General features: G+C 40.5%; 1 protein-coding gene across 1 annotated transcript in view; it reads left to right on the plus strand.

The window, feature by feature from the left end:
* Positions 1 to 25,157, plus strand: part of ACP3 (acid phosphatase 3) — a 50,699-nt gene that overhangs the window by 20,188 nt on the left and 5,354 nt on the right. Inside the window, exons 6-10 of the mRNA XM_005545772.5 lie at positions 3,605 to 3,697; positions 5,980 to 6,112; positions 10,974 to 11,056; positions 13,779 to 13,882; positions 17,728 to 17,897. Coding sequence (XP_005545829.3) covers positions 3,605 to 3,697; positions 5,980 to 6,112; positions 10,974 to 11,056; positions 13,779 to 13,882; positions 17,728 to 17,897 — 583 coding nt within the window. The remainder of the gene's footprint in view (positions 1 to 3,604; positions 3,698 to 5,979; positions 6,113 to 10,973; positions 11,057 to 13,778; positions 13,883 to 17,727; positions 17,898 to 25,157) is intronic.

Raw genomic sequence — 25,157 nt, forward strand, 5'->3', positions numbered from 1 at the left:
GATTATTTCATCACCCAGGTATAAAGCCCAGTACCCATTGGTTATTTTTTCTGACCCTTTCCCTCCTCCCACCCTTCACTCTCCGAGAGGCCCCAGTGTGTGTTGTTCCCCTCTGTGTGTCCGTGTGTTCTCATCAGTTAAATGCCGTTTGTATTTCCTTTTATATCAATATCCCTTGACTATTTTTCTTTTGGATGATTGATTTTCCTTTTACTATAAGTTTTTAGAAGCTTTTTTCTATGTATTTTAACATTTCTGTCTGTAATATTTTGTGTGTGAAAAAAAAACACACTCAACGTGCTTTTTCCTGTTTTTCTCGCTTGACAACATCAATCAACACAGACAGAAGACTTCTGTGACCAAATACGGGGTATCTCTCCCCACGAACAGGCCGCCTGTTCTGTAGTGGACACCAGCTGTTGGCCTCCAATTCAGTTCTGACACCATCTATCTGGAGATAGCATCAGATCCTACAGGTTGAGGGATCAGGACCCAAAACTGGCCGCCCCCAACCTGCCACCTCAGACGTAGATGAAAGTCCAGACCTCCAAACTTCTGAGAGACTGGCTTTAAGTTGGGGTTCCCAAGACTTCCTCTTTGGGTTCGATCAGTTTGCAGGGGCAGCTCACAGAACTCAGGGAAACACAGTTACCAGTTATTACAAAGGATATTACAAAAGATATAAGGAAAAGGTCAAGGAGCTTGCCTGCCTTCTTCAGGATCACCACATTCCAGGAACCTATATGTGTTCAGCTGTCTGAAGGCTCTCTGAACCCTGTCCTTTTGGGCTCTTTATGGAGATTTCATTGCATAGGCATGATTGATTAAGCCATAGGCTGTTGGCTATCAACTTAAATTTTAACTCCCTCCCCTCCCCAGAGGTTCTGAAGTAGGGCTAAAAGTACCAATGCTCTAATCCTGGCCTTGGCTTTCAGGTGACCAGCCCCCATCCTAAAGCTGGCCAGGGACTGCCAGCCATCAAGCAATCATTAGCATGCAAAAAGACATATTTTGGAGACTCCAAGGATTTTAGTAGTTCTATGGCAGAAAATGGAGATGAAGACCAAATATAAGGCCGGGCACAGTGGCTCATGCCTATAATCCCAACAATTTGGGAGGCCAAGGTGGTTGGATCACCTGAGGTCAGGAGTTCGAGACCAGCCTGGCCAACTTAGTGAAACCCCGTCTCTACTAAAAATACAAAAAATTAGCCAGGCATGGTGGCAGGTGCCTGTAATCCCAGCTACTCGGGAGGCTGAGGCAAGAGAATCACTTGAACCCAGGAGGTGGAGGTTTCAGTGAGCCGAGATGGTGCCACTGCATTCCAGCCTGGGCAATAAGAGTGAAACTCCATCTCAAAAAAAAAAAAAAAAAAAAGATCAAATATATATTTCACAATATCACACATAATGAATGGCATTTTTTTAAAAAAGTTTGTCTATTAACTGCTTACCGTGTTCTTGTCATGTAGGTTCTGCATCGATGTATTTTTACATGGCTTCTATATTTTGAGTCATGTTTGGAAAAGCTTTCCCCACTCCTAGGTTATAAAGGAAGTCTGCAATGCTTTCTTCTAATTCCACTCTAGCTTCATTTCTCATTTATGTATTGAATTCATTTATAGTTCATACTGGTGAGGAGGTATGAAGTATGTATCCTGTTTAAGTTTTTTCCTGGAAGATTATCTAATTGTCCCATCATTATTTATTGAAAAGTTCATTTTTTCCCCACTTATTTAAGCTATTATATATTAAAATTCCCATATGTGTGGGGCCTATTTATGTAATTTTTATTCTGTTTAATTTTTTATTAGCCAAAACTTGGGTTTTAATTATTAAGACTTTATAATATGCTTTAATATCTAAAGGGCTAGTCATCCCTCATTGCTTTTTCTGAGTTTCCATGGCTATGTTTTAATTTTCTTTGTGGACTTTAGAGTCAGCTTCTCTAGTTCCAAAAGTATTTTTTAATTTTTAGTATTTTCATTAGGATCATATTAAATGTATTTAACTTAGGGAGAATTTGCAACTTTTCACTGTCAAATCTTCCTTTCTAAGAATATGGTACATGTTTCTGCTTGTTTTATCTTAAAGACTATTTTAGGGTTTTCTCCATATATGTCTTTACATTTTTTGTTAGGTTTGTTTCAGGTTTATAGTATCTCCAGTTTTCAAAAATGTGTACCTCTGATTTCTTCCTTTTGCCTATTTGCACTGGCCACTACTTACAGTATAATGTTATGGGCAGTGTTGGTAGTGGGTATGCTTGTCTTATTTCTGATTTTAGAGGAGTTTTCCTAATAAGCATACAGGCTTTTAAACTAAAATAGACATATTTTTATCAAATTAAGGAAGTATCCACCTTTCATATTTTCTTGAGTGTATTTTTTAAAATCAATATTAGTTGTTTAATCTCCTGAATGATTGTTTTAACATTTTTAAATATAATCAAATTATTTTTCTCCTTGGATTAATTACAATGATTGATTACATTCATAGATTTACCAGTGTTGAACAGACTTTACATTTCTCAAATCAAACCCATTTCCTTTTATGTGACATTGAATTACTTCCTATTATTTTATTTACACCTTTTGCATTGATATCGCATTGAACTAATAGTTTTATTTTGGGGGCAACCTTTGTCAGTATCCGTGTTACACTTAATTCATAAGAAGTTTTTGAAAGTTTTCTTTCATCTTCTATGCTCCAGAACAGTTAAAATAGCATTAGAATAATTTACTCTTGAAAAGCTTGGTAGAATTCCTCTATGATAGTCATCTGGCCCTGGAGCTTTTATGTTTGAGAAAATGGCAGTAGGAGCTCTTTAACAATAATTTCTATGTATTTTACGAAAATCTGCTGGGGTTAATATTGGCAAATTGTAGTTCCCTAGAAATTTCATCCATCAGACAGACTATCTTCCAAAAGGCTTCCCAGAAATGGCTGCCAATTTCAGCAATCAGATAGCTGAACATTGGGTCTCATTATTGCGACAATTCAAGAAACACTCAGAACCTAGTGAAAGATTTTGCATTCCATCCAAGTTTTATATGTACAGCCAAAGACCAAGTCCTATTTCTGTTGCATTTTCCTGGATGCTTTGGCCTGAAATATGCTTTCTTCTCTCACCTGGGACATATTTACACATGAGTTATACTTTACTCACTTCTAAAAATAATCTGAGGCAGTGCACTTCAATCCAATTCCAGCACACACCAGGAACATGTGACAGAGAGCCAGCATCTATCTACATTTTAAATGTAGTAAGAAGAAATCATCAATTCGTGTTTGTAAAATTCTTTGGAATGGCATTATCGTAACCAATATTACTGGTGCATTTTTCTGTGAAGAACGGTGGTTCTCACCAGAGGCACATTTGCCTCACAAGGAACATTTGGCAATGTCTGGAGACATTCTGGGTTACACAAGTGGGAGATCAGGAATGCTACTGGCACCTAGTGGGCAGAGGCCAGGATCCTCCGAAACATCCTGTAATGCACAGGACAGCTCTCCACAACAAAGAATTGTCCAGCCCAAAATATCAACAGTGCTGAAGCTGAGAAACCTGTATAGGAATTTTTCTTTCTCTGTTTGTGTTTCAGGATTTTATAGCTACCTTGGGAAAACTTTCAGGATTCCATGACAAGGACCTTTTTGGAATTTGGAGTAAAATCTACGACCCTTTATATTGTGAGGTAAAAGAAAAAAAAATGACAGGTTAACTTGCAATCTGATTTTATGATTCATGCTTATTTTGAAATAGATGAATATATTTTCTTTTACTTCTTTATGAATGTATTACTCCTACTTCTTTCGACGTTGAAGCATAATTCACAACTTCCTTAGATTAACTTGAAAATGCTAACTTCTCTTTTCTCTCTATTATTATTTATGTTTTCGCCCTTTGGAAAATTACAAGCAAAACAGCTTTTCTTCTATGAGTTTCCACTTTAGTTTTTTCCCCATTTGGATTCAGTAGGAGCTTATTCATTTTGCAGCCACTCAAAAATGCTGAGTTCCTGTCCTGGGTCTTAATGAAAAAACAATGTTGTTATAAAGAAAGAGGGGAAAATTACCTGATTTCCAAATGTAGAAATAAACAAGCAAAACACAAGCCAGGCTATTTATCTTTGCTTACCAGGAAAGAACCTCTTTCTTGCTTTGCGATGCATTTGAAATATCCTTTGTGGCCAGATAAATTATGATTGTTTTTCAAGGTTACATGGTGTTTCTCACTCACCATGCTCCACCTTCTGGTATTCTCTATTCCTGTTTTCCCAACTAGTTCACTAAATACGGGGCAAGATTCTGACCACCCACCTAATTCATATTGATTTCTAACTTTGAGGTCATCATGACAGTCTAGGGTCAGCAATTACTTCCGCAGTCCTATCTTAATAACAGATGACACAGTTTGCCTCCATCCACCCTAGAGTTAATTGACCCAATCACATGCTACTTTCCCAGTATTTTCACTTTATCATCAGCATCTATTTCAGTGAAAATTCATTAGCCCTGTAAAAGACTCTTCAGTGAAAGCAGGAGCCCCCATTTTCGTTCCAGTCTTGATTTTTTTTTCTTCCTTATGACAGTTTGATCTGAACTATTCCAAAATGTGGTCATGTTACGTGATATCTTTTCCAAATCTCTCTCACTTATTTTCTCTGTAGGTCACTCCACTTTGGTCTCCTCTTTCACGAACTCACTTTCTCTCTCTCTTAATCCTGCATTTGAAACTGGGGGACTCCTAATCAACTCTTCCTAACGGGTAATAAATATTGGCACAAGGTGTCTACCTGCCCTGCTTGTACTTATTCATTCATTTTAACGGATATTTACCAAGTATCTACTGTGTGCAAGGTGCAGGCTTTCCTCAAGAGTCAGTGAACTACAGCCAGGTGTGGTGGCTCCTGCCTGTAATCCCAGCACTTCTGGGAGGCTGAGATGGGAGGATCATTTGAGGCCAGAAGTTCAAGATGAGCCTGGGCAGCATAACAAGGCACTACCTCTACAAAACACTTTTAAAAATTAGCCACGTGTGGCCAGGTGCAGTGGCTCATGCCTGTAATCCCAGCACTTTGGGAGGCTGAGGTGGGTGGATTGCCTGAGCTCAGGAGTTTGAGACCAGCCTGGTCAACATGGAGAAACCTCATCTCTACTAAAAATACAAAAATTAGCCAGGTATGGTGGTGCATGCCTGTAATCCTCAGCTACTCAGGAGGCTGAGGCAAGAGAATCACTTGAACACAGGAGGTGGAGGTTGCAGTGAGCTGAAATTGTGCCACTGCACTCCAGGCAAGGTGACAGAGCAAGACTCTGTCTCAAAAAAAAAAAAAAAAAAAAAAAAGCACCACATGTGATGGCATGCACCTATAGTCCCAACTGCTCAGGAGGCTGAGGTGGGAGGATTGCTTGAGCCCTGGAGTTTGAGGTTACAGTGAGCTGTGATGGCCACTGCATTCCAGCTTTGGTGACAGAGCAAGACCCTGTCTCTGAAAAAAAAAAAAAAAAAAGTCAGCAAACTAGACCTTGACAGGGGTAGGGGAGAATATATTACTGAAGGCTCCAGAAATATATTGCCTTTCCTAACTGGCCCCTCAGGTAGCCCATTCAGCTTTTAATGAAATATCATTTAACTCTATCAAGTTCATAGAAAGATTTCTAACCCTTTCATAAAGGAATGAGGTATTATTTCCCTACTGCACCCTTACTCTACAAAATATGAGCCACCCACTGATCCAGAGTTAAACCAAAAGCTATGGGCTGGGTAGGAATGGACAAATTCATTTATATAAGCTTCTCTTCTGAAAGTCAATACCACTACTTATCACAATATGAAGTTCTCTTAGAAAGAAATGGCAGGACAAGCAAGTCTGGCCCTACTAGTTCTTGTGGGGTGAAAAAGGATAAAATAAGTCAACAAAGAGGACAGTCATACAAATACACATACATTTTTCTTCCTTTTTCTTTGCTACAGAGTGTTCACAATTTCACTTTACCTTCCTGGGCCACTGAGGACGCCATGACCAAACTGAGAGAATTGTCAGAATTGTCCCTCCTGTCCCTCTATGGAATTCACAAGCAGAAAGAGAAATCTAGGCTCCAAGGGGGTAAGTATTAAAAAATGAGAGGGGCATATTGGATTTGTGGTTGAATGATCTGGGTCTGAGTCCTAGTCCCTCCACTAATCAATTGTGTGATCTCAGACAATTCACTTAATCACTCTTACACCAGCTTCCATTCTGCAAAATGGGGATATTAATGATTCCTACTTCATAGACAGTGAGTATTAAGATGAATGTATGTATTTAAAGGGCTTAGAACAAACAGTACCTGGTACATAATACACTGTCAATCAATGTCATATGTTAGTGTAATCATAACTATTACTCACTCAGGCCCTTAGTTTTCTATCTGGAAAATGAAAGCCAAAGCTAAATGATCCTTTCCATCCCTTCCAGATCAAGAATCAAGAATCTTTGTCTGAGTCCCATGAAAATCAGTTGTGTCTTGTGGCCTATATGATGAATTTTTCAAGTGGGAGGTATGATAAAAGTGGCCTGTTTTCCTGAAACCCTGAGTGGTAGTCATTCTGAAAGCTGATAAAATATATTTTTCAGGCAAATTGTTATATTTTTCAGACTAATTATGCACTATTAAAATACGTTACAACTGACAAGTTTATAACACAGCTTGAAATTTTTCATTGACATTGAAAGCTATTGAGAATTATTTATCAGTGATGCCTCTTCTTGGTTAGAACTGGCTCTTTGTAGCACAGGACACCCTGCCATATGAAGGCAGACCCAGGCAAGAGGATGCTGGATTCTTGTAATCAGGATAAGTGGATGGAAGAAAAAAGTCAGGACCAGCAAAGACAAGGACAGATGTTGGGGCCTATGAGAGAAACTGGATGGGCAGGCCAAGATACCAAATGGGGTGTTAGACTCAGATGTGGTTATCATAGGTATTAAAACTAGGGATAAAGAAAAAGAGAAAGTCCATCATGTCAGGTTGACATAATGAGGAAAGTCCAAGCCACAGGAGATGGTCCAAGTCAGATTGGCACACATATTCGAGGCATTTTGAGATTAATAAAATCGCATCATGACTCCAGCCATTGACAGACACTATTCACCATAGCATCAGGACAAGTCCATCAAAATCCCAAGAGAATGCCTAGAGGCAAAGCATATTAGGGCTGGACCAGACTCGGAGGTTGTTCACTGAGGCTACTTAACTAGGGAAAAAATTCAAATCACTGACCAGAAAAGGAGTCAATTATAGCTAGAAAAGCAGGGCTGCCCAACAGGTATAAAGAGTGAGGCAAGCTGTAATTAGGGGAATGAGGTATGAAACCAGGATGGTCAGGAGCAAATACATGTGAGATGAATAAAGTAGGTTGGGGCAAAAAATTTTCGACAGTGGCCATTAATGACATGAGGATGTTGTAGACCTGCTATTACAGAAACCCTGATTGCATAGCACAGAGACAGACTTGGTAGAAATGTGCAAGTCCTTACTTCACATTAAACACATGAGCAACGAGATCCAGCCTTGAGGAAGGGAGAGCCTCCAGAGAGGAGTCTTAGATGGAACCTGGAGTACTGGAAAAAATTACCAGGCAGGATACATATTGTGTATATGGGCAGAAGCTCAATCTTAAGTGCTTAACAACAAAAGATGCAGAGGGTGCCATGGAAGCCACATAAGCACTCAGCCTAATTTTTGGCCCACCAGGTGCCAGCAGTGTGACTCAGTCACAAGCCCCATCAGATGGTAGAAGTGGGACTCTTGATTTATTTCCCCCAACCTAGTTATGGTGGATTCAGGCATCTAGCCCCTCACGACTCAAAGTGCAGTCTACTTTTCAGCATCAGCATCAACTACCACCTGGCTAGAAATACAGGCCCCACTCCCAAATGAGTTGAATCAGGATCTGCATTTGAATAAAATCCCAGCATGCTTTATACTAGACAGGAGTTGACAGTAGTCTAACAGTAGATGTAGAGATGTGTATATATGAATAAGAAATGGAGTTGCTCCACTTTCCTCATGTTTCCTCTTTTATTCCCCTTGGCTACTAGAAGATTACATTTGGGAGAAGCCACTTCCCCTCTCTGGATCTCTGTTTCACTACCTATGAGGAGATTAAACTAGATTGTGTCTATAAGAGTCCTTCTCTGAGATGTTCCCTGATCTTGGATTCTAAAGGCTGGCACTTGTATGAAACCAGCAGTCCTGCTTTCTGGAAAAAGTCCAGCACCATTGTTAAGCAGGAAATTTTCTCCTGTGTGGTTCTGCCAAAACCAAAGCTCAGACTATTATTCAGATCTGGCTGGGCAAGAGAGATTTGTCAACTACGTGTTCATTCAATGATGAAACAGCTGAACACAGTCCTATACAGAAAACACACATTGTCTAGGTGACAAAGAGTAATGTGGAAACATCAGGGCCATCTTCTGGCCTTTGCTAGTTCTTTGGTTAGTTTGTTTTGTTTTTGTTTCTTTGTATTTTTTGTTTGTTTGTATGTTTGTTTTTGAAACAGGGTCTCACTCTGACCTCCAGGCTGGAGTTCAGCAGCATGATCAGGGCTCACCGTAGCCTTGACCTCCCAGTCTCAAGCGATCCTCCCACCTCAGACTCTCAAGTAGCTGGGGCTACAGGCATGCACCACTATGTCCAGCTAAAAATTTTTTTTTTTATTTTTTGCCAAGACAGGGTCTCTCTATGTTGCCCAGGCTAGTGTTGAACTCCTGGGCTGAAGCGATCCTCTACCTTGGCCTCCCAAAGTTCTGGAATAATAGGCATGAACTACTGTGCCCAGTCTAAGTTTATTTCATCATTTAACTTCAAGGGTGACACTGCTCAGTAACACACACACACACACACACACACACACACACCCCAAATAAAAATCCCTGGGGCAAATTTAGGACCATATGGCTGGTCATATCAGTGAAGAGAGCTCTTCTTGCTCTAGGCCAGAGGTTGGCAAACTACTGCCTGTATGCCAAATCCAGCCCACTACCTGGTTTTGTAAATCAAGTTTTACTGAAATACAGCCACACTCATTCATTGATGCGTTGTCTATTGCTGCTTTCATGCTACCACCGCAGAGCTGAGTAGTTGCAACGGATTTTATAACCCACAAAGCCTAAGACATTTACTCTCTGGACTTTTACAGAAAAGTTTGCCAACCTCTGCTATAGACTAGAAATGAAGGAAGTAAAGTTTATGTCTTCAAATCAATGATATTTCGTCTAGTTTATAAAGATTTAAAAAGGATACAACAGATAACTTTGAAGCTAGCTTTCCACCACAGCATGGTCTAATGATTACAAATAAAGGTTTTGACACAGAACATGCTAGATTTAAAGCTCTCCTTCCCTGCTTACAAGTTGTATAATCTGATTAAGTTGCGGAGCCTCTCTGAGCCTCAGTTTCCCCTATAAAACAGAATATTGATATTCCAGAGCCTGAAGAGAATCATGATAGTCACCCCAATCACTCCTGGGATAAGGCTGTAATCATCCCAGAACCAAGAACTGATATATTCATTACCAAAACTGCAGCCTGACCAAAAGGCACTTGTTGACAAAGGGCAAGTTGCTGACTGCAGGTGGCTGTCATGGCTCCCAAAAGCTTGGCCACAGAGTTTAGCACCAATATGACATGTTAATCAAGCTAAAGTCCCTAATGCATTCCACAGGGCAACCCTCTCTGAGAGGGAGGGATTTAGACCTATTAGACATGTACATTCAGATTATCCTGTTCATCCTCAAGGAATTTCCAGCATCTACAGAAACAGCAGATCACCTACCTCATTAATTAACCCCTTTTTATACTCACTGGTGTATACAGACCTGTCTCTTCTTACTGTTTTATGAGTTTTTGGAGGGCAGGGACCAGGTCTGATTCTCCTAGCACAGTATCTGGCCCATCATAGCTGCTCAGTATGTGTTTGCTGAGTGGACTACAGAACCTGAGATTATAGTCAATCTGTTAATAACCCGCTCATTACAACACACACATACACACACACACACACACACACACACACACACACACACACACACACATACACCCCCTACTGGTCATTCTCAGCCAGGAGAGCACATGCAGGGTAAAGAGACCAACAGAGACACCAGATAGTTATAGATATCTCTGAAGCAACATGTCCTTAAAACAGGATTTGTTTTGGCACCACAAGGTACCCCACAGCCCTCAGTGCCTACAAATAGGATAAATACTGTAAGCTCTGTATCTGTCTTTCACCACCTGAGGAGCAACAGCAGTTAGGTGTTCAGTTGTAAAGTGTGAAGAGCAAAAGTTTCCTCTACTGAAGACAGACAGAACCTCAAATGAAAGCTAAAGATGCTGGCTGTCCCCCACATAGTGACACCTAGGGTAACGTGGAAAAATGATCCACAGAGAATAGTCCATGATCTGTACAAACATCCAGAGAGCTGCTTTCTCCCATGGCCTCCCACAGGTCTGACTGCCAGAGAGTAGAAGCAAGACGGGTGAAAACAGAGGAGTACCCACTGTGCTGTCATTTCAGGTCCGCTCTGGAGAAGAACATGGACTAAGAATTATCTTTTATGATCTGAAAAAGCTGTCTGAAGTTCCTTCCAAGTTTATCAGCCTCCTAATCTGAGCTTTAACAAAACCTGGTATGGTACAGTCCTAGTGTGCCAGTCCAGCTTTCCTCACCTGGCTGTGTGAGTCACTTAATATCTCTGGACTTAGGATTCCTTACCTATAAAAGGGTTGAGACATAGGATTCGGTTTTTTAAAAAGGTATGTAAACCACACTACCTAACACAGATGCTCAACAAAATTAGATCTTTGCGCCACTTCTTAAGTCATGGCAGGGAGGGTCTTCAGCTATGAATTGACAAAAAGCGAATGAACTAAAATAGAAGCTTATGTTTGGTTCAGTTTTGTTATTGATTCATCTCCTTTAAGGTGTCCTGGTCAATGAAATCCTCAATCACATGAAGAGAGCAACTCAGATGCCAAGCTACAAAAAACTTATCATGTATTCTACAGTAAGTATTTTTGTCTTCATTTAGCATCTATTTGTTCAAGTGTATGATCTCTTGAAGCACAGGACCTCATCTTCTTTATCTTCATTTCCCCATCACCTTGTACGTAGTAGGCATTGCACAAAGCTTTTAGAATTAAATGCATCATTCTGGCCTTTAAGGGATTTATAATCTAAACTAACAAGAAGACAAACATAAACACTATACAAAACAGTATGGAAATGCCATGCAGGCAAGTGCTTTAGCGCCTCAGAAAAGCTAGGCATCCCTTCTGTTCCAAGAGGGTGGAGAAGAGAAGCAGAAAGGATTCCTGGACAAGGCAGCACATCCAACACATCAAGATGAAAGGGCTTAGTAAGTGCTCCTCACTAGTGTGTAGGACAAATAAAGTGAATCATTAGGACTTAGGTGGAAGGCCAGGAGTAGTGCGTGGAAAAGGTGGTACCAAATTAGTGGACATTAACTGTGCTGCTCAATATGGAATCTAGTAGCCACAAGTAGCTACTTACATTTAAATTAATTATGATTAAGTAGAATGAAAAATTAAATCCCTCAGTGTATTTGCCACATTTCAGGTGTTCAATAACCATATATAGCCAGTGGCTACTAAATTGGACAGCAAAGATAGACAACATTTCCATCATCAAGGAAAGTTTTTTAGACAGCCCTGCTATAAAGTGTCAGAAGTTTATGCTGGATGGCAGCTGAAGGGCCATGTTGTCCTGCTGCTTCTTTGTTTAATTGTAGAAAGAAGCAAGGAAGCAAGGGAGAACCCCCTGTCAGTGTTGGCTCAGGGAAGGCAGGGCAGGAGTGACAGGATAGGAGCAGCATTTTGGAAATTAATTATTTTGTAGAATGACTGGATGTTGGGAACAGGATATGGTGTAGAAATCTTTTGTGATAGTCTAGAAAAATGGGGATGTGGCCTAAAATTAGGGCAGTGACAGGAGAGGAAAAGAGGTGAGCCAGGTTATAACGAAAGCTGAGTGTGCATTCTCAGTGATGAATTGGAAGTAGGTGGAAGACAATGATGTGGAAGGTGAAGCCCCAGATGAAGTCTAGTTTTCAGTTCTCAGTGGCAGGAAGGAGGTGGTCTTGGGCTAGGTAAATGTACCGATTAGACAATAGGTTTGAAATGCCACAGGGGCATCTAAGCGGAAAACTTCAGATGGCAAAGAGAATAGAAGGAGGAAAGAGAAGAAGGACTGCAACTCAAAGTTAGAGCGACATTTGGGAGTAGAAGGAAAACAGAGCAAGAGATCTTAGAACAGGCTTTCATCTTGGAGAAGCCAGGGAGAGAACAGTCTGAGAAGCCAGGGAACGACACCGTGTTGGGGGAAAATTCTGCAATTGTATTATACATTCAAATAGCTGCCCATGGCGTCTGGGATGAGCAGGTAAACAGGACATAGCGTGCTGACTCCTTTCACTCACGTCTCCATGACGAAAGATTTCTCAGCTGCGGCTGGAGAAAGAAAGTCATGTTTTTATTCATGCAAGAAGGTGAAAGAGGTGACTGAAGTTTGCTTATTATCAGGAGCCCTAAATGGTATAGACTAGGGAAATAGCCCTGGGCAGGAGCAGAGTGCTTCCTGGAGACAGACAGGCCTGAAATTAGTCATTTCTGCCAATTTTTGTAGTGTCTAATCTGATTTCTAGTTTTAACTTATGGTGTGACTTCCAGCATGTCATATCTGTAGCCCCTTTTTTTCTCTCTCTCTCTATTAGATTACTTCTAACCCCTTTTGAATATGTGCATACTGCCAAACAGTTTAGGCAGCCAAATGTTATCCCAATTTTGTAGATACGGAAGTTGAGGATTGCCTAAGATTACATAGCTAATCAGTGGCAGAAAGGGGGTTGAAAACCACTCCCCTATACCTTCCAGACACTCTGGGGTAAACATTTAGCTTTACAATTATTTTTAAATTGCACCCTATACTTTCTAGTATTTTATCTTCCCTAAACATTTAAACCTCATATATTCTTCCACAACTTTAAATCACAGATGATGCTAATCTATAGAAAAATATAATCTAGCATTAATGTGTTTGAAATACTTTGAAAGTATTTCAAAAAGGCACAGCACTTAAGGAGACTTGATTCAAATTTACTTTCTTCCATTTTTGGGTTATATGACATTAAGCAAGTTGCTTAATTTCCCTGGGTCTCAATTTCTTCATCTTTTATTATTATTTTTTAAATTATTTTATTTTATCGAGATGGAGTTGCACTCTGTCACCTTCTGAGTGCAGAGGTGCAATCTTGGCTCACTGCAACTTCTGCCTCTTGGGTTCAAGCAATTCTCCTGTCTCAGCCTCCCAAGTAGCTGGATTTACAGGCCCACGCCACCACACCCAGCATTTTTTTTTTTTTTTTTAGTAGGGATGGGGTTTCACCATGTTGGTCATGCTGGTCTCGAACTCCTGACCTCAAGTGATCCGCCTGCCTCGGGCTCCCAAAGCGCTGGGATTACAGGCATGAGCTACCACACCCAGCCAATTTCTTCATCTTTTAAGTGGAAATAATGATACATATCTAAATCGTACTGCCTAGCACACCACTAATACGCAACCAAAATCTTTCCTTCTCTACTTATTAAGTCATTATGGGGCGCATGGGAAATTGAATTGAATCAGAAGCCATCATGGTGCTCTACAAGTGTTTCATACCTATTGAATGTGAATCTGAACAGGCTTGATAAAATTGATTTCAATCTCTGTAGCATGACACTACTGTGAGTGGCCTACAGGTGGCGCTAGATGTTTTCAACGGACTCCTTCCTCCCTATGCTGCTTGCCACTTGATGGAATTGTACTTTGAGAAGGGGTAAGTGACGAAGTGCTTTTCAAAACCAGTATCACTGGACCTTAGGTTTCATTATTATTATTTTGGGTTAAGGGTTGTGTGCCTGTTTGTCTTTGATTTGGTTTTATATTCAGAGGGAAGAATGGTGGTAACAAGCTCTTTGCTAGTCATGTTTCTTTTTTCTTTTTCATGAAGACTTTTACTGGAAAATAACATGCACAGTAGATGAAAAATTTGGGAAATAGCCTATGTAATAGAAATTACATTTTTAAAAAAATTAAGGTATTCTAAGAAGTAGGCATGTATTATATATATACTTGGCAAGAGAAAAATTTATTGATGGTTATATAATATCTTTTAAATTAAAGAATTCAAACATATTCATTCAGCTTCTGATGATTCATATCCACAAGTCAAGATTCTTAAACTTCTAACTGGTGTCTACCTCTTCGTGACCTGGTGTGGCCCTCACCAGATGACCACGGCTTATCTTGAAAACGCATTAGAAGGGCCAAAGTTAGAGTAGCCAAGTGTCCCCGTTCACCCAGAATTGACCCATGAAATCTGGTGTTCTCAGAACATGTGAATTTCATTGTTAAAACCAGGAATGTCCTGGAAAAACTGGGGAAGAATTGATTATCACAGCCAAGGTCATGCCAAAAATGTTTATCTGCTGTGACAATGACATTCTCATTGGGAGGAGAAGAAGGAGGTGTTTGGGACAAGTTACCAGACTTCATGGGATATTATTAGTGAAATAAGAGCAAGGAAAGGGCTGAGTTAAGGCAGTGACCCCAGAGTTTATTTCAGGATTAGTCAGGGAGATCTATTTTGCCTTTCCTTCAAGGCTTTCACAATAGCTGCACCCCAACCTGACTGCAGTTACATGGGGACCTGGCTCAAAAGAACCCATGCTTGTTTTAATGATCTGCTGTTGCCATCTTTAAATTGTAATAATGTTTAAGCAATGGGCCCTGTATTTCATTTCGCAAATTTTGTAGTCTTGGATGTAACTTTCTGGCCCCTGAATTTGTAGAGTAAGAAAGTAACAGCACAGAGACTTCATTCTCAGCCAATATCTTCACTGCTTACAAAGAGAGTTCTGCACAGTTAGAGAATGGCAGATACATTCTTTATTGAACCTCTAACTAGGTGTCAGGCACAATGAACTAGAACTAAAATGTGGTCTTAGTTAACCTTGCTCTCAAATATCTAGAGTCAGAGTGGAGAGATAAGACCCACAAAATGGAGATTGGCCAAATAGAGCAGAAAATGGGAATGAAAGGACTAGTGACATACAACCCTCTCTTAATAACAAGTCCAGCACAAGTCTGCCCTTCAAAAGGCCAGTTCTGGGCACAGAGTTAATAAATCCAACCAAATTCCAGGATCAGCTTCAGGAGCAGGCACCATCTCCTTTGGGATAAGACAAGAGAAGCTACTGACTCTACTTGTGCCTCCCTGTTTTCTGGTTTCTGGACCCCAGTGGTCCAGAGCTTGCTTTCTGGATGCACAGAAGCATTTTCTCCCACTGAATTGCCTTCTCTTACCACCCTGAGTTAAATCTATATTATGAATCAAGTATGGAGTATTTTTTCAACTGAGGGCCAGTGACGTACAGAAAATAATTAACCAAGGGTCACATAAAGGTCAAGACCAATTTGTTGCTATATTAGGATTTTTTTTTTTTTTATTGGCACTCTAGGGGAATATCAAAGGTTAAACATGATTGCTTTTAAATTAGGAACAAGGAGGCTTCGAGTTAATAAATTCTGTCTAAGCCAGCTTATGGTGATCCTGGCTGTGAAGTGATCTCACATTGTCTTGTGAGAAGATATGGAGAGAGACAGAAAGAGAGAATATTTTAGATTTTCAGCCACCTTAAATATGTAAACTGTTCAGGTTGTAGAAAAGGTAGCTAAAAATATTCTTTAAAGATTTAATTTTGGGTTAGATAGAGATTTAAAATCATAGACTATATAAAATAATTCATTAAGTTAATATTGCTTTGTTTCACTTTTACATTTTATAAAATGATTTTATCTAAACTCTTTGTATGCATCTTTTGCTTGTGTCTTCACCACTGAAGCCAATTTTGAGTCTTTTAAAATTGTTTCCCACATATATTCACTAATAAGGGTAATTTTGTCTTCTATATAGATGAACCTCACATTCTTGAAGGCTTAACCCAATGAAAGTTAATTTCACACTTATCTAACAGTACAATGCAGGTGTACATTAATAGATGGGATTCACACGTGGTGATTCAGGCACCCAGGGTTCCCTTTTTGGACCTACAGTTTCAAGAGTGCCATGCTCACTTGCAGGCAGCTTGTAGAAAGGAATGAAAGGGTGAAGGCAGCAACCTGCTTATCAACCACGTCAGCTTTTTAAAAGAGACACATATCATTTCTACTCACTTTCTACTGGCTAAATTAGTGACTTGGTTCCACCTAGGTACAAGGGAGTCTTGGCAATGTGGTCACTTCTGAGCCATAATTCAATTCTATGGAAAGAGAATAATGGAGTTTGATGGAGTATTGATCATCTAGGCCATATCATCTTAAGACAGAAGATGCTGTTACTGAAAAAGTTATTCCAAGATATAAGCATCCATTCATATAATATTAGGGAGGTTTTTGTAAGTTTTATAGACATTTTATTTTATTTTATTTTATTTTATTTTAGAGATGGAGTCTCGCTCTGTTGCCCAGGCTAGAGAGCAGTGGTGTGATCTCAGCTCACTGCAACCTCTGCCTCCCAGGTTCAAGTGATTCTCCTGCCTCAGTTTCCTGAGTAGCTAGGACTATAGGCATGTGCCACCACGCCCAGCTAATGTTTGTATTTTTAGTAGAGACGGGGTTTCACCGTGTTAGCCAGGATGGTCTTGATCTCCTGACCTCGTGATCCGCCCGCTTCAACCTCCCAAAGTGCTTGGATTACAGGCGTGAGCCACCGCACCCGGCATTATAGACATCTTATAAGTGAATATTTGCAGTTACTATGTTTATATGGCTTTTTAAAGTGATGTTTTAAAAGGCTTGTTTATAATGACATCCAAAAGTAGCCATTGGAAGGTTACCACCAAAAGAAGGATCACTAAATCCTACCTGAGTTCCCCTCCTGCCTCCTTGATTAGCAAATGGCTTCCATAAGCAACTCATGGTGGTTTAACTGAGGTTAATTTACACCATTGGACTTTCCCAAATAGTACATTGTTGTTTTTTGGGGGGGGGGGTTTGTTTATTTTTTTGAGCTTAAGCATTGAGAGAGCTCTCCTTAATGTGACACAATGGAAGGACTGGAACACATACCCACATCTTTTTTCTGAGGAATAATTTTCTGATACAGTCTTGCTATATATTCAAGCACATATGTTATATATTATTCAGTTCCATGTTTATAGCCTAGTTAAGGAGAGGGGAGATACATTCAGAAGAAGGACTGAAAGAAATATTCAAGAAACAGAAAAAAAAAAAAAGGAGTAAATGAGAAGCCTATAAAGAAGGGAGGAGGAGAAGGAAAACCCAACACCCCCACCTGCCTCCCACTTCTTATCCAAAGGCTCAAAGTCACACCCAGCTCCCTGCAACCATCACTTCTCACCACCTCCTCTGATTTTGCATCCTGGTGCCCACCTCCTATGTCCCTGTTCATCTAACAAACAAGCCCTCCCATTTCCACCCTGCAAATCTGTCCCGCCTGCCCCAGTCTCCCCATTTACACACCTAAATTGGCTAAAATCTCCCCATACGTTTTTCCATTAGTCCCTCAACTGTCATGTAATAGTCCAGGTGGAAAGAAATTCAGTGGCAGTTCAACAACACAGAACTAACAGAGCTCTCTCCTCTGCCTTTGTCTGCCAGGGAGTACTTTGTGGAGATGTACTATCGGAATGAGACGCAGCACGAGCCGTATCTGCTCACGCTACCTGGCTGCAGCTCCAGCTGTCCTCTGGAGAGGTTTGCTGAGCTGGTTGGCCCTGTGATCCCTCAAGACTGGTCCACGGAGTGTATGACCACAAGCAGCCATCAAGGTACTGAGGACAGTACAGATTAGTGTGCACAGAGATCTCTGCAGAAAGAATAGCTGCCCTTTCTCAGGGCAGATGATGCTTTGAAAACGTACTTTAGCCATTACCCCCAGCTTTGAGGAAAATGGGCTTTGGGTGATTATTGTATGTTTTAGGGACCCCCAACCTCAGGCAATTCCTACCTCTTCACATGCCCCTTCCCCAGCTTGCCGTAAAACTTGCCTAAGTTTTGTTTTGTTTTTCAGTGTTAATGTAAAGGGGCAGCAGTCCCAAATATAATCAGAGATAAAACTTAGGTCAAAGTTCATAGAGTTGCCGTAAACTATATGACTGGCCACACAGGACCTTTTGTATTTAAGGATTCTGAGATTTTGCTTGAGCAGGATTAGATAAGGCTGTTCTTTAAATGTCTGAAATGGAACAGATTTTAAAAAAAAAGAATGCACAATCTAGGGTAGGAGCAAGGAAGGAAAGATGTGAATAGGCTGATGGGCAAAAAACCAATTTACCCATCAGTTCCAGCCTTCTCTCAAGGAGAGGCAAAGAAAGGAGATACAGTGGAGACATCTGGAAAGTTTTCTCCACTGGAAAACTGCTACTATCTGTTTTTATATTTCTTTTAAAATATATGAGGCTATAGAACTAAAAATTTTAAAACTCTTTGTGTCCCTTGGTCCTGGAACATTTATTTTCCTTTTATAGAAACAAAAATCAAACTTTATAGAAAAATTTGATGTATGTAATACATATAGCAGCTCTTGAAGTATAGACATCATAACAAATAAGTCATCTGATGAGAACAAGCTGTTTGAGCACAACACATCAGGAAAGAGAGCACCACATGATGGAGTTTCTCTAGAAGCTCCAGTGATAATAGATGTTGACTCTAAAGTTGATTTAAGGCCAGGCATGGTGGTTTACACCTATAATCCCAGCATTTTGAGAGTCCGAGATGGGAGGATCACTTGAGCTCAGGAGGTCAAGATCAGCCTGGGCAACATGGTGAAACCTCGTCTCTACATAAAATACAAAAAATTAGATGGGCATGGTGGTGTGTGCCTATAGTCCTCAAGGAGGATCACTTGGCTACAGTGAGCCAAGAGTGCACTACTGTACTCCAGCCTGGGTAACAGACTGAGACCCTGTCTCAATCAATCAATCAATCAATAGTTGATTTAAGAAAGGAAGTATAGGCCAGGCACAGTGGCTCACACCTGTAATCCCTGCATTTTGGAAGGCTGAGGCAGGAGGATCACTTTAGGCCTGGTGTGTTCAAGACCAGCCTGGTCAAGATAGTGAGGCACTGTCTCTACCAAAAAAAAAGGAAGGAAGGAAGTGACACATATCAAACTGAAACAAAATTAGAAATGTAATTATGTTCTAAGTGCCTCCAAGTTCAAAACTTATTAGAAATGTAATTATGTTCTAAGGGCCTCCAAGTTCAAAACTTATTGGAATGTTGAGAGTGTGGTTACGAAATATGTCAGGAGGACAAAAGGAATGTGTAAGTCTAAGTCTTTAATGCCGGTATCTTCAGAAAACCTAAGCAAACTTACAGGTCCTGCTGAAACTGCCCACTTTGCAAGAAGAAATCATGTTCAAAGGACATTCTTAAGAGTCTTAGAGCTTTGCCATGTGGCAGATCTACATGTGTCTAGAGAACACCGTGCTCTATTACCATTATGGATAAAGATGAGATGGTTTCTAGAGATGGTTTCTACTGGATGCCAGAATCTAGAGCAAAGCCACCCCCGTTCCTGGTTGGTCACATGACTGACAAAGACATCGATTGATACGCTTCTTTGTGTTATTTCCTTCCCAAGTAAATGTCTGTCCTTGGGTCCATTTCTTATGCTTGTAACTGTCTTCTAGCAGTGAGCCAAATGTAAAACAGCAAATAAAGTCATTATTAGGAAGTTCAAAAGCATGGATTTTATAATGAACTTTAAAAAACGTATGTGTGTGTTTAATTAAAATAAAATTCCTCTAGGCAGATTTCAGGAGCTCCCTTTGTGTCTGGGATTTTTGTTTTAGTACAGCAAGATGGAAAATATTAATATAAAGTAAAATGATTTGACTGGCTTAAATGAACATTTTACATTGAAAATGTAGTTTGGACTTTACCACTTCCGATAAAGGCAAAGCTGGGGATGGCTCTGCCTCATCTATTTAAGATGGAATTTGCTGAGGAAACACCTCAGGAAGTGCACAATATACTAGGGAAGTAAAGAGACACATACTGGAGTAAAAAGACACAAACAAAGAAAAACCAGAGCTATGTCTTATGACTACACAGGTTACTGTGGGAACAAGAGTTACCCAGATTTGGAGTGGGGGAAGTAAGGAAGGTCAGGGAAGGCTTTCTGAGGAAGGTAGCAACTGCACTATGTAAAATCAGTTTGAGGCCGGGTGCGGTGGTTCACGCCTGTAATCCTAGCACTTTGGGAGGCCGAGGTGGGAAGATCACCTGAGGTCAAGGGTTCAAGACCAGCCTGGTCATCATAGTAAAACCCCATCTCTACTAAAAATACAAAAATTAGCCAGGTTTGGTGGCACATGCCTGTAATCCCAGCTACTTGGGAAGCTGAGGCAGGAGAAGTGCTTGAACTCAAAGGCGGAGGTTGCAGTGAGCTGAGATCGTGCCACTGCACTCCAGCCTGGGCAACAGAGTGAGACTCTGTCTAAAAAAATAAATAATAAGTTTGGATGGAGAACTTTAATGGTGTGGTGCAAGGTACTAGAAAGGTATTTATCAAATGTCCTAGTGCCTTAAAGCTGGAAAGGAGAGGAGAGTTACTCATCAGAAGGTTCAGTCTCCAAAGAGAGTCCCACAGGTTTCATTCAATGGGCCATTTCTAAAAAGATAAAATATCAACTCCACAAGGATTTTATCTGGTCTGTTCCCTGCTCTATCTGTCCTCAGTACCTAGAAGTATCTATGCCAGGCATGGATTGGTGCTCAATAAATATTTGCCCAATTAATATATAAATTTGTTACCTTTGGCCAGGCGCAGTGCCTCAGGCCTATAATCCCAGCACTTTGGGAGGCCGAGGCAGGTGAATCATGAGGTCAGGAGATTGAGACCATCCTGGCTAACACCATGAAACTCCGTCTCTACTAAAAATACAAAAAGTTAGCTGGGTGTGGTGGCGGGCACCTGTAGTCCCAGATATTCAGGAGGCTGAGGCAGGAGAATGGCGTGAACCCGGGAGGCAGAACTTGCAGTGAGCCGAGATCGCGCCACTGCACTCCAGCCTGGGCGACAGAGCGAGACTCTGTCTCAATAAATAAATAAATAAATAAATAAATTGGTTACCTTTTCTCCCTGAACCTACTCTTGTCTATCTTGATGAGCAGCAATATCTAGTAACTTAAGAGTTATTTTTTACCTTACCCTCTTCTTCATTCTCTATAGTCTCTCACCTCCTCTTGTCAAATCTACCTGTGGTATGTTTGTAGAATTCTTTCCCTTAAAACACAAATAACAATTTAATATGCAGGTAGAGTGAAATATGATTAAGCAGCAAAAAATGTTAACAAAAAGAAAAATTTAAGGGTTGATGTGCTGCAGCCCGCTTATACAGATCTCAAGAGTGGAATGTGTACATCAGTTCCCAACTCTCAGTTCAGCCACTTCACTTGGGCAGCTCCAATGTGGCAGGAGCATTTTCACCAAAGAAATTAAATGCTACAAATCTTACCAGCACGCCACTGGTTTGGGCTCATAGAAAGTTTGTTAAGAGTCTGTGACATGATGTGGCCTCTAATACAGTGAGTTCAATATTTGAACTTCTGTAAAGAAAAAGATTCGATTTATTCAGTATAATCTTAAAGAGAGATGCTAGGGACAGCAGGTAAAAATGTCAGGGAGACAGATTTTCATTCAATGTTGGGAAACTCCTGAGATAAGAAGTGCCCATTAGGCTGGGTGGCCACTCACCTTAGAAGAGAGATGTTACAGAGAAGGTTGAAACATGGAAGGCTGTAGGGGTTGAGTAGCTCATTAGTTGGGCCACCAAATCTAGCAAATAAAAGTACAGGATGCCTAGATAAATTTGACAAATGGCTGTAACTGCCAAATTTTTGTAATTCATTGGGAAAAAAACAGAATACAGGACACTTAGGATGTTCTGAAAAAGCCGATACAGGAAGCAAGACAAAAATCATTAAATATAGGATATGTCCTATATATACAAGATACTTTGCAACCCTACTCCTTAGAGTAGGGGGTTCCACGCATGAAATTCTACCCACAACTATAAGCAGTGTTTTTAGCTAGTGCCAGTAGACTCACTTAACCAGATTCCAGATCATATCAATTAAATTCACCAGAGTCTGCTGGAAAATTCACAAGTCTAAGGCCGTAGCATGTTGCTTGAAAATAATAAAATTTGTCAAACTGCTTCTTTAATTTCAAAATTTTACTAACACTTTCGGACTTTCTTCACTAGTGCTCTCCCACCCCCTATCTCAATGTTCAACTCTAATTATTTCACAAGAAGGAGACTTACTGGTAGGAAGTCCCAGTTTTCTCTCATTATCTTTGTAAAGCTGAGAATCTGCAGCACAAATACACATGCCCAAGATTCAACCCTGAGCTTCGTAAAGGCAGGAACCATCCATGTTTCCTCTTTAGTCTTTAGCCAGTAGACAATGCCTAGAACCTTGTGCCTTCAATCACTATTTGCTAACTGAATACATGTTCAGCCCTGCATACCTGGCCTGACTTCCTTGTGGCTGGGCTCAGATGTCAGAAGCCTGGAACTCAGTTTATTTATAAATAAGAGAGAGAAGTTATGAATGAGCCTCAAAAGTGACTATACTGTAGAGACCCAATCATTGGCCATCTACACATTTGTATGTGCCAACATGTCTCTATTATTTGACTTCTGTTTTCAGCATAGTTGCTTTGCCATTCTCCTGTTCCTCCATTGCTATTAAAAGCCCTTGTTCAATCATATCCTTTGTTCAATGATATCCAGCACTGCTCCTCCCTCAAAGATGAGGCCCTCTGATTATAACACCTGTTTCCTCATTCTTGTTGCCATTATCTTCAGTTTCTTGGAATATATCTCATCATTTGCTAAAGACATTGGCAACTTGCTTTGGTATGCTCCGATTCGCTCCTCACTCCAGTACTGCCCTAAACCTAGGCAATTCTGACAGCTATAATGCTGACCTATCCCATACATTGCTCACCACGCCAATACCTAAGCCTCTAGATCAAGTCAGTCAGTCACATGGTTTTTTCATTCTGATCTGTGAGTAGAGCTGAAGCAAGCAAAAGTCCAAGCCTATTGTCACCATTTCAAACGATGAATGTTGACGTTTTGTTCTATCCTCAACTGAGTCAATGTTTCTTGGTAAATGTATTCACCTCTACTGAACACTTTTCCTACTCCCTGCAGGAAGGCCTGTTTGTCCCAAATGTCTGATTCCATTTTGTTTTCTTTATTCTTATAAGCAAGATAATCCATTGATAAGTCTTTTAAGTTCTACTCTCACAACCTCAAAAATGTCTCAGTAGCTTTAACTTTCCTTTGCTGCTGTCCCTCAGGAAACCATGTTCCTCCTGCATGGGCTGACCTCACTGTGAGTGTGAGCCCATCTCCACAGTCTCCTCAGGACCCCAGGGAATCTTTTGGCTAACTTCACTTTCTTCCTCTGCACTGGCTCCTTCCCTTACACTATGAAAATGCCCAAATATCCTCTCATCAAAACACCCTCAAGTGCTTATTCCACCTCACTCTCTTCAATCCCAATTTTCTTGAACTAATGATTTGCATGCTCTTGTAGTATTTTCTTACATCCATCTTATGGCTTAACTATTCTATAAAATTATGTCCACCCTTCTGTCATCTCTTTTTTTTAAAACTTCTCTTTTGAAAGCTGTCAGTGTCTAATTCAGTGGCCTTTCTTTCCTTGTGAAGCAGCTATTAGTATCCCCAATTTACAGAGAAGAAAACTGAACCTCAGAGGATAACATGCCACAAGTAATAGGATCAGGATTCAAGCCGAACACTTTCCAATATCCTATTTCTACCATATCATACTCACTTTTCATTCCACGGTGTCTTATAGACTACTTTCTTAGACCAATTTCCAAAAATAGGATTGGTGGGTCAAGATACATGATTATTTAATAAGCCATAGATTTACTGAGTACCTATTATGTACTCAGTATTTTCCTATTATCAAGCATTAAGCTTGCCGAGTAAACAGCAGCAGACAAGAAGACTGTCCCCATATGGCTTGCAGACCTTATGGAGAAAGGAGGGGTGGACAAGGAAATAAATAATTAAATCAGCCCTAACAGCAAAGTATGGTGAATTCTAGATGAAAGGCATACAGGAGAAAATACAGCACAGGCAGTTAGCCTAATGGGTCAGAGGAGGCTTCTTGGAGGAGTGATGTTCAAACTGAAACCTGAAGGAGAAACTGTACTAAGCAGGTGAATGGAGGTGAGGAGAGAGGAAGATGTTACAGACAAAAGAGGAGAATGCATAAAGGCCAAGAGGCTAAAGGCAGCATAGAGCACTTTGGGAACTGGAAAAAGGCTAGTGAATGTGTGGACGGCTGAGGCTGCAGAGGCAAGCACTAAGTGCTCCACAGGTCAAGTTGAGCTGTTGTGCTCATGGAAAGGTTTTAGGGAGAGGACAGATGCTGTAACTGGCTTCTTGTTTTAAGAAGACTCTTTTCAGTCATTACCTGTACTAGATCTCTTTGTAGTAAGATACAATTGATCATGTTCTCTTTTCTCAGTGTCTAGGACAATGCTCTGCCAAACACCTGAAATATTTTACAGTACAAAGAAGCATATCATTTAAAAATAAATAAATAAATATCACAGGGAGAGAAAGCACGTGCACTCACCTGAGTCTTTTCTTTGTTCTCGGGTTCCCCATTCCACATTCAGTATGAGCCAGTATACCCAGGCCTCTGTCTTCTATGTCTAAAATCCTTATTTCCCCATCTAACTGTAGAATTCTTGACCTGTTTTGTCAAGCTGCCTACTGATAGTCTCTATCAAGATAATAACCTGTCTCAATCCCACACTGGAGACAAAATAAATTATCTTCTCTACTCCAAAACAATTTTTTTTGTGGTCCCAATCTCAATTTATCTTCTCAGTCACCCAAACAAGAAGCCACGAGATTGCCTTGACCACAGCTCTTCCCTTACCAGTATACGTAGCCTGTTACTAAAGCCTGTTAATTCTACTGCAGGAGCATCTCTTGAATTCCCTCCTTTTCATTCCCAGG

This window comes from Macaca fascicularis, chromosome 2 (genome assembly GCF_037993035.2).
Source record: "Macaca fascicularis isolate 582-1 chromosome 2, T2T-MFA8v1.1".
In the NCBI taxonomy this organism is placed as follows: domain Eukaryota; kingdom Metazoa; phylum Chordata; class Mammalia; order Primates; family Cercopithecidae; genus Macaca; species Macaca fascicularis.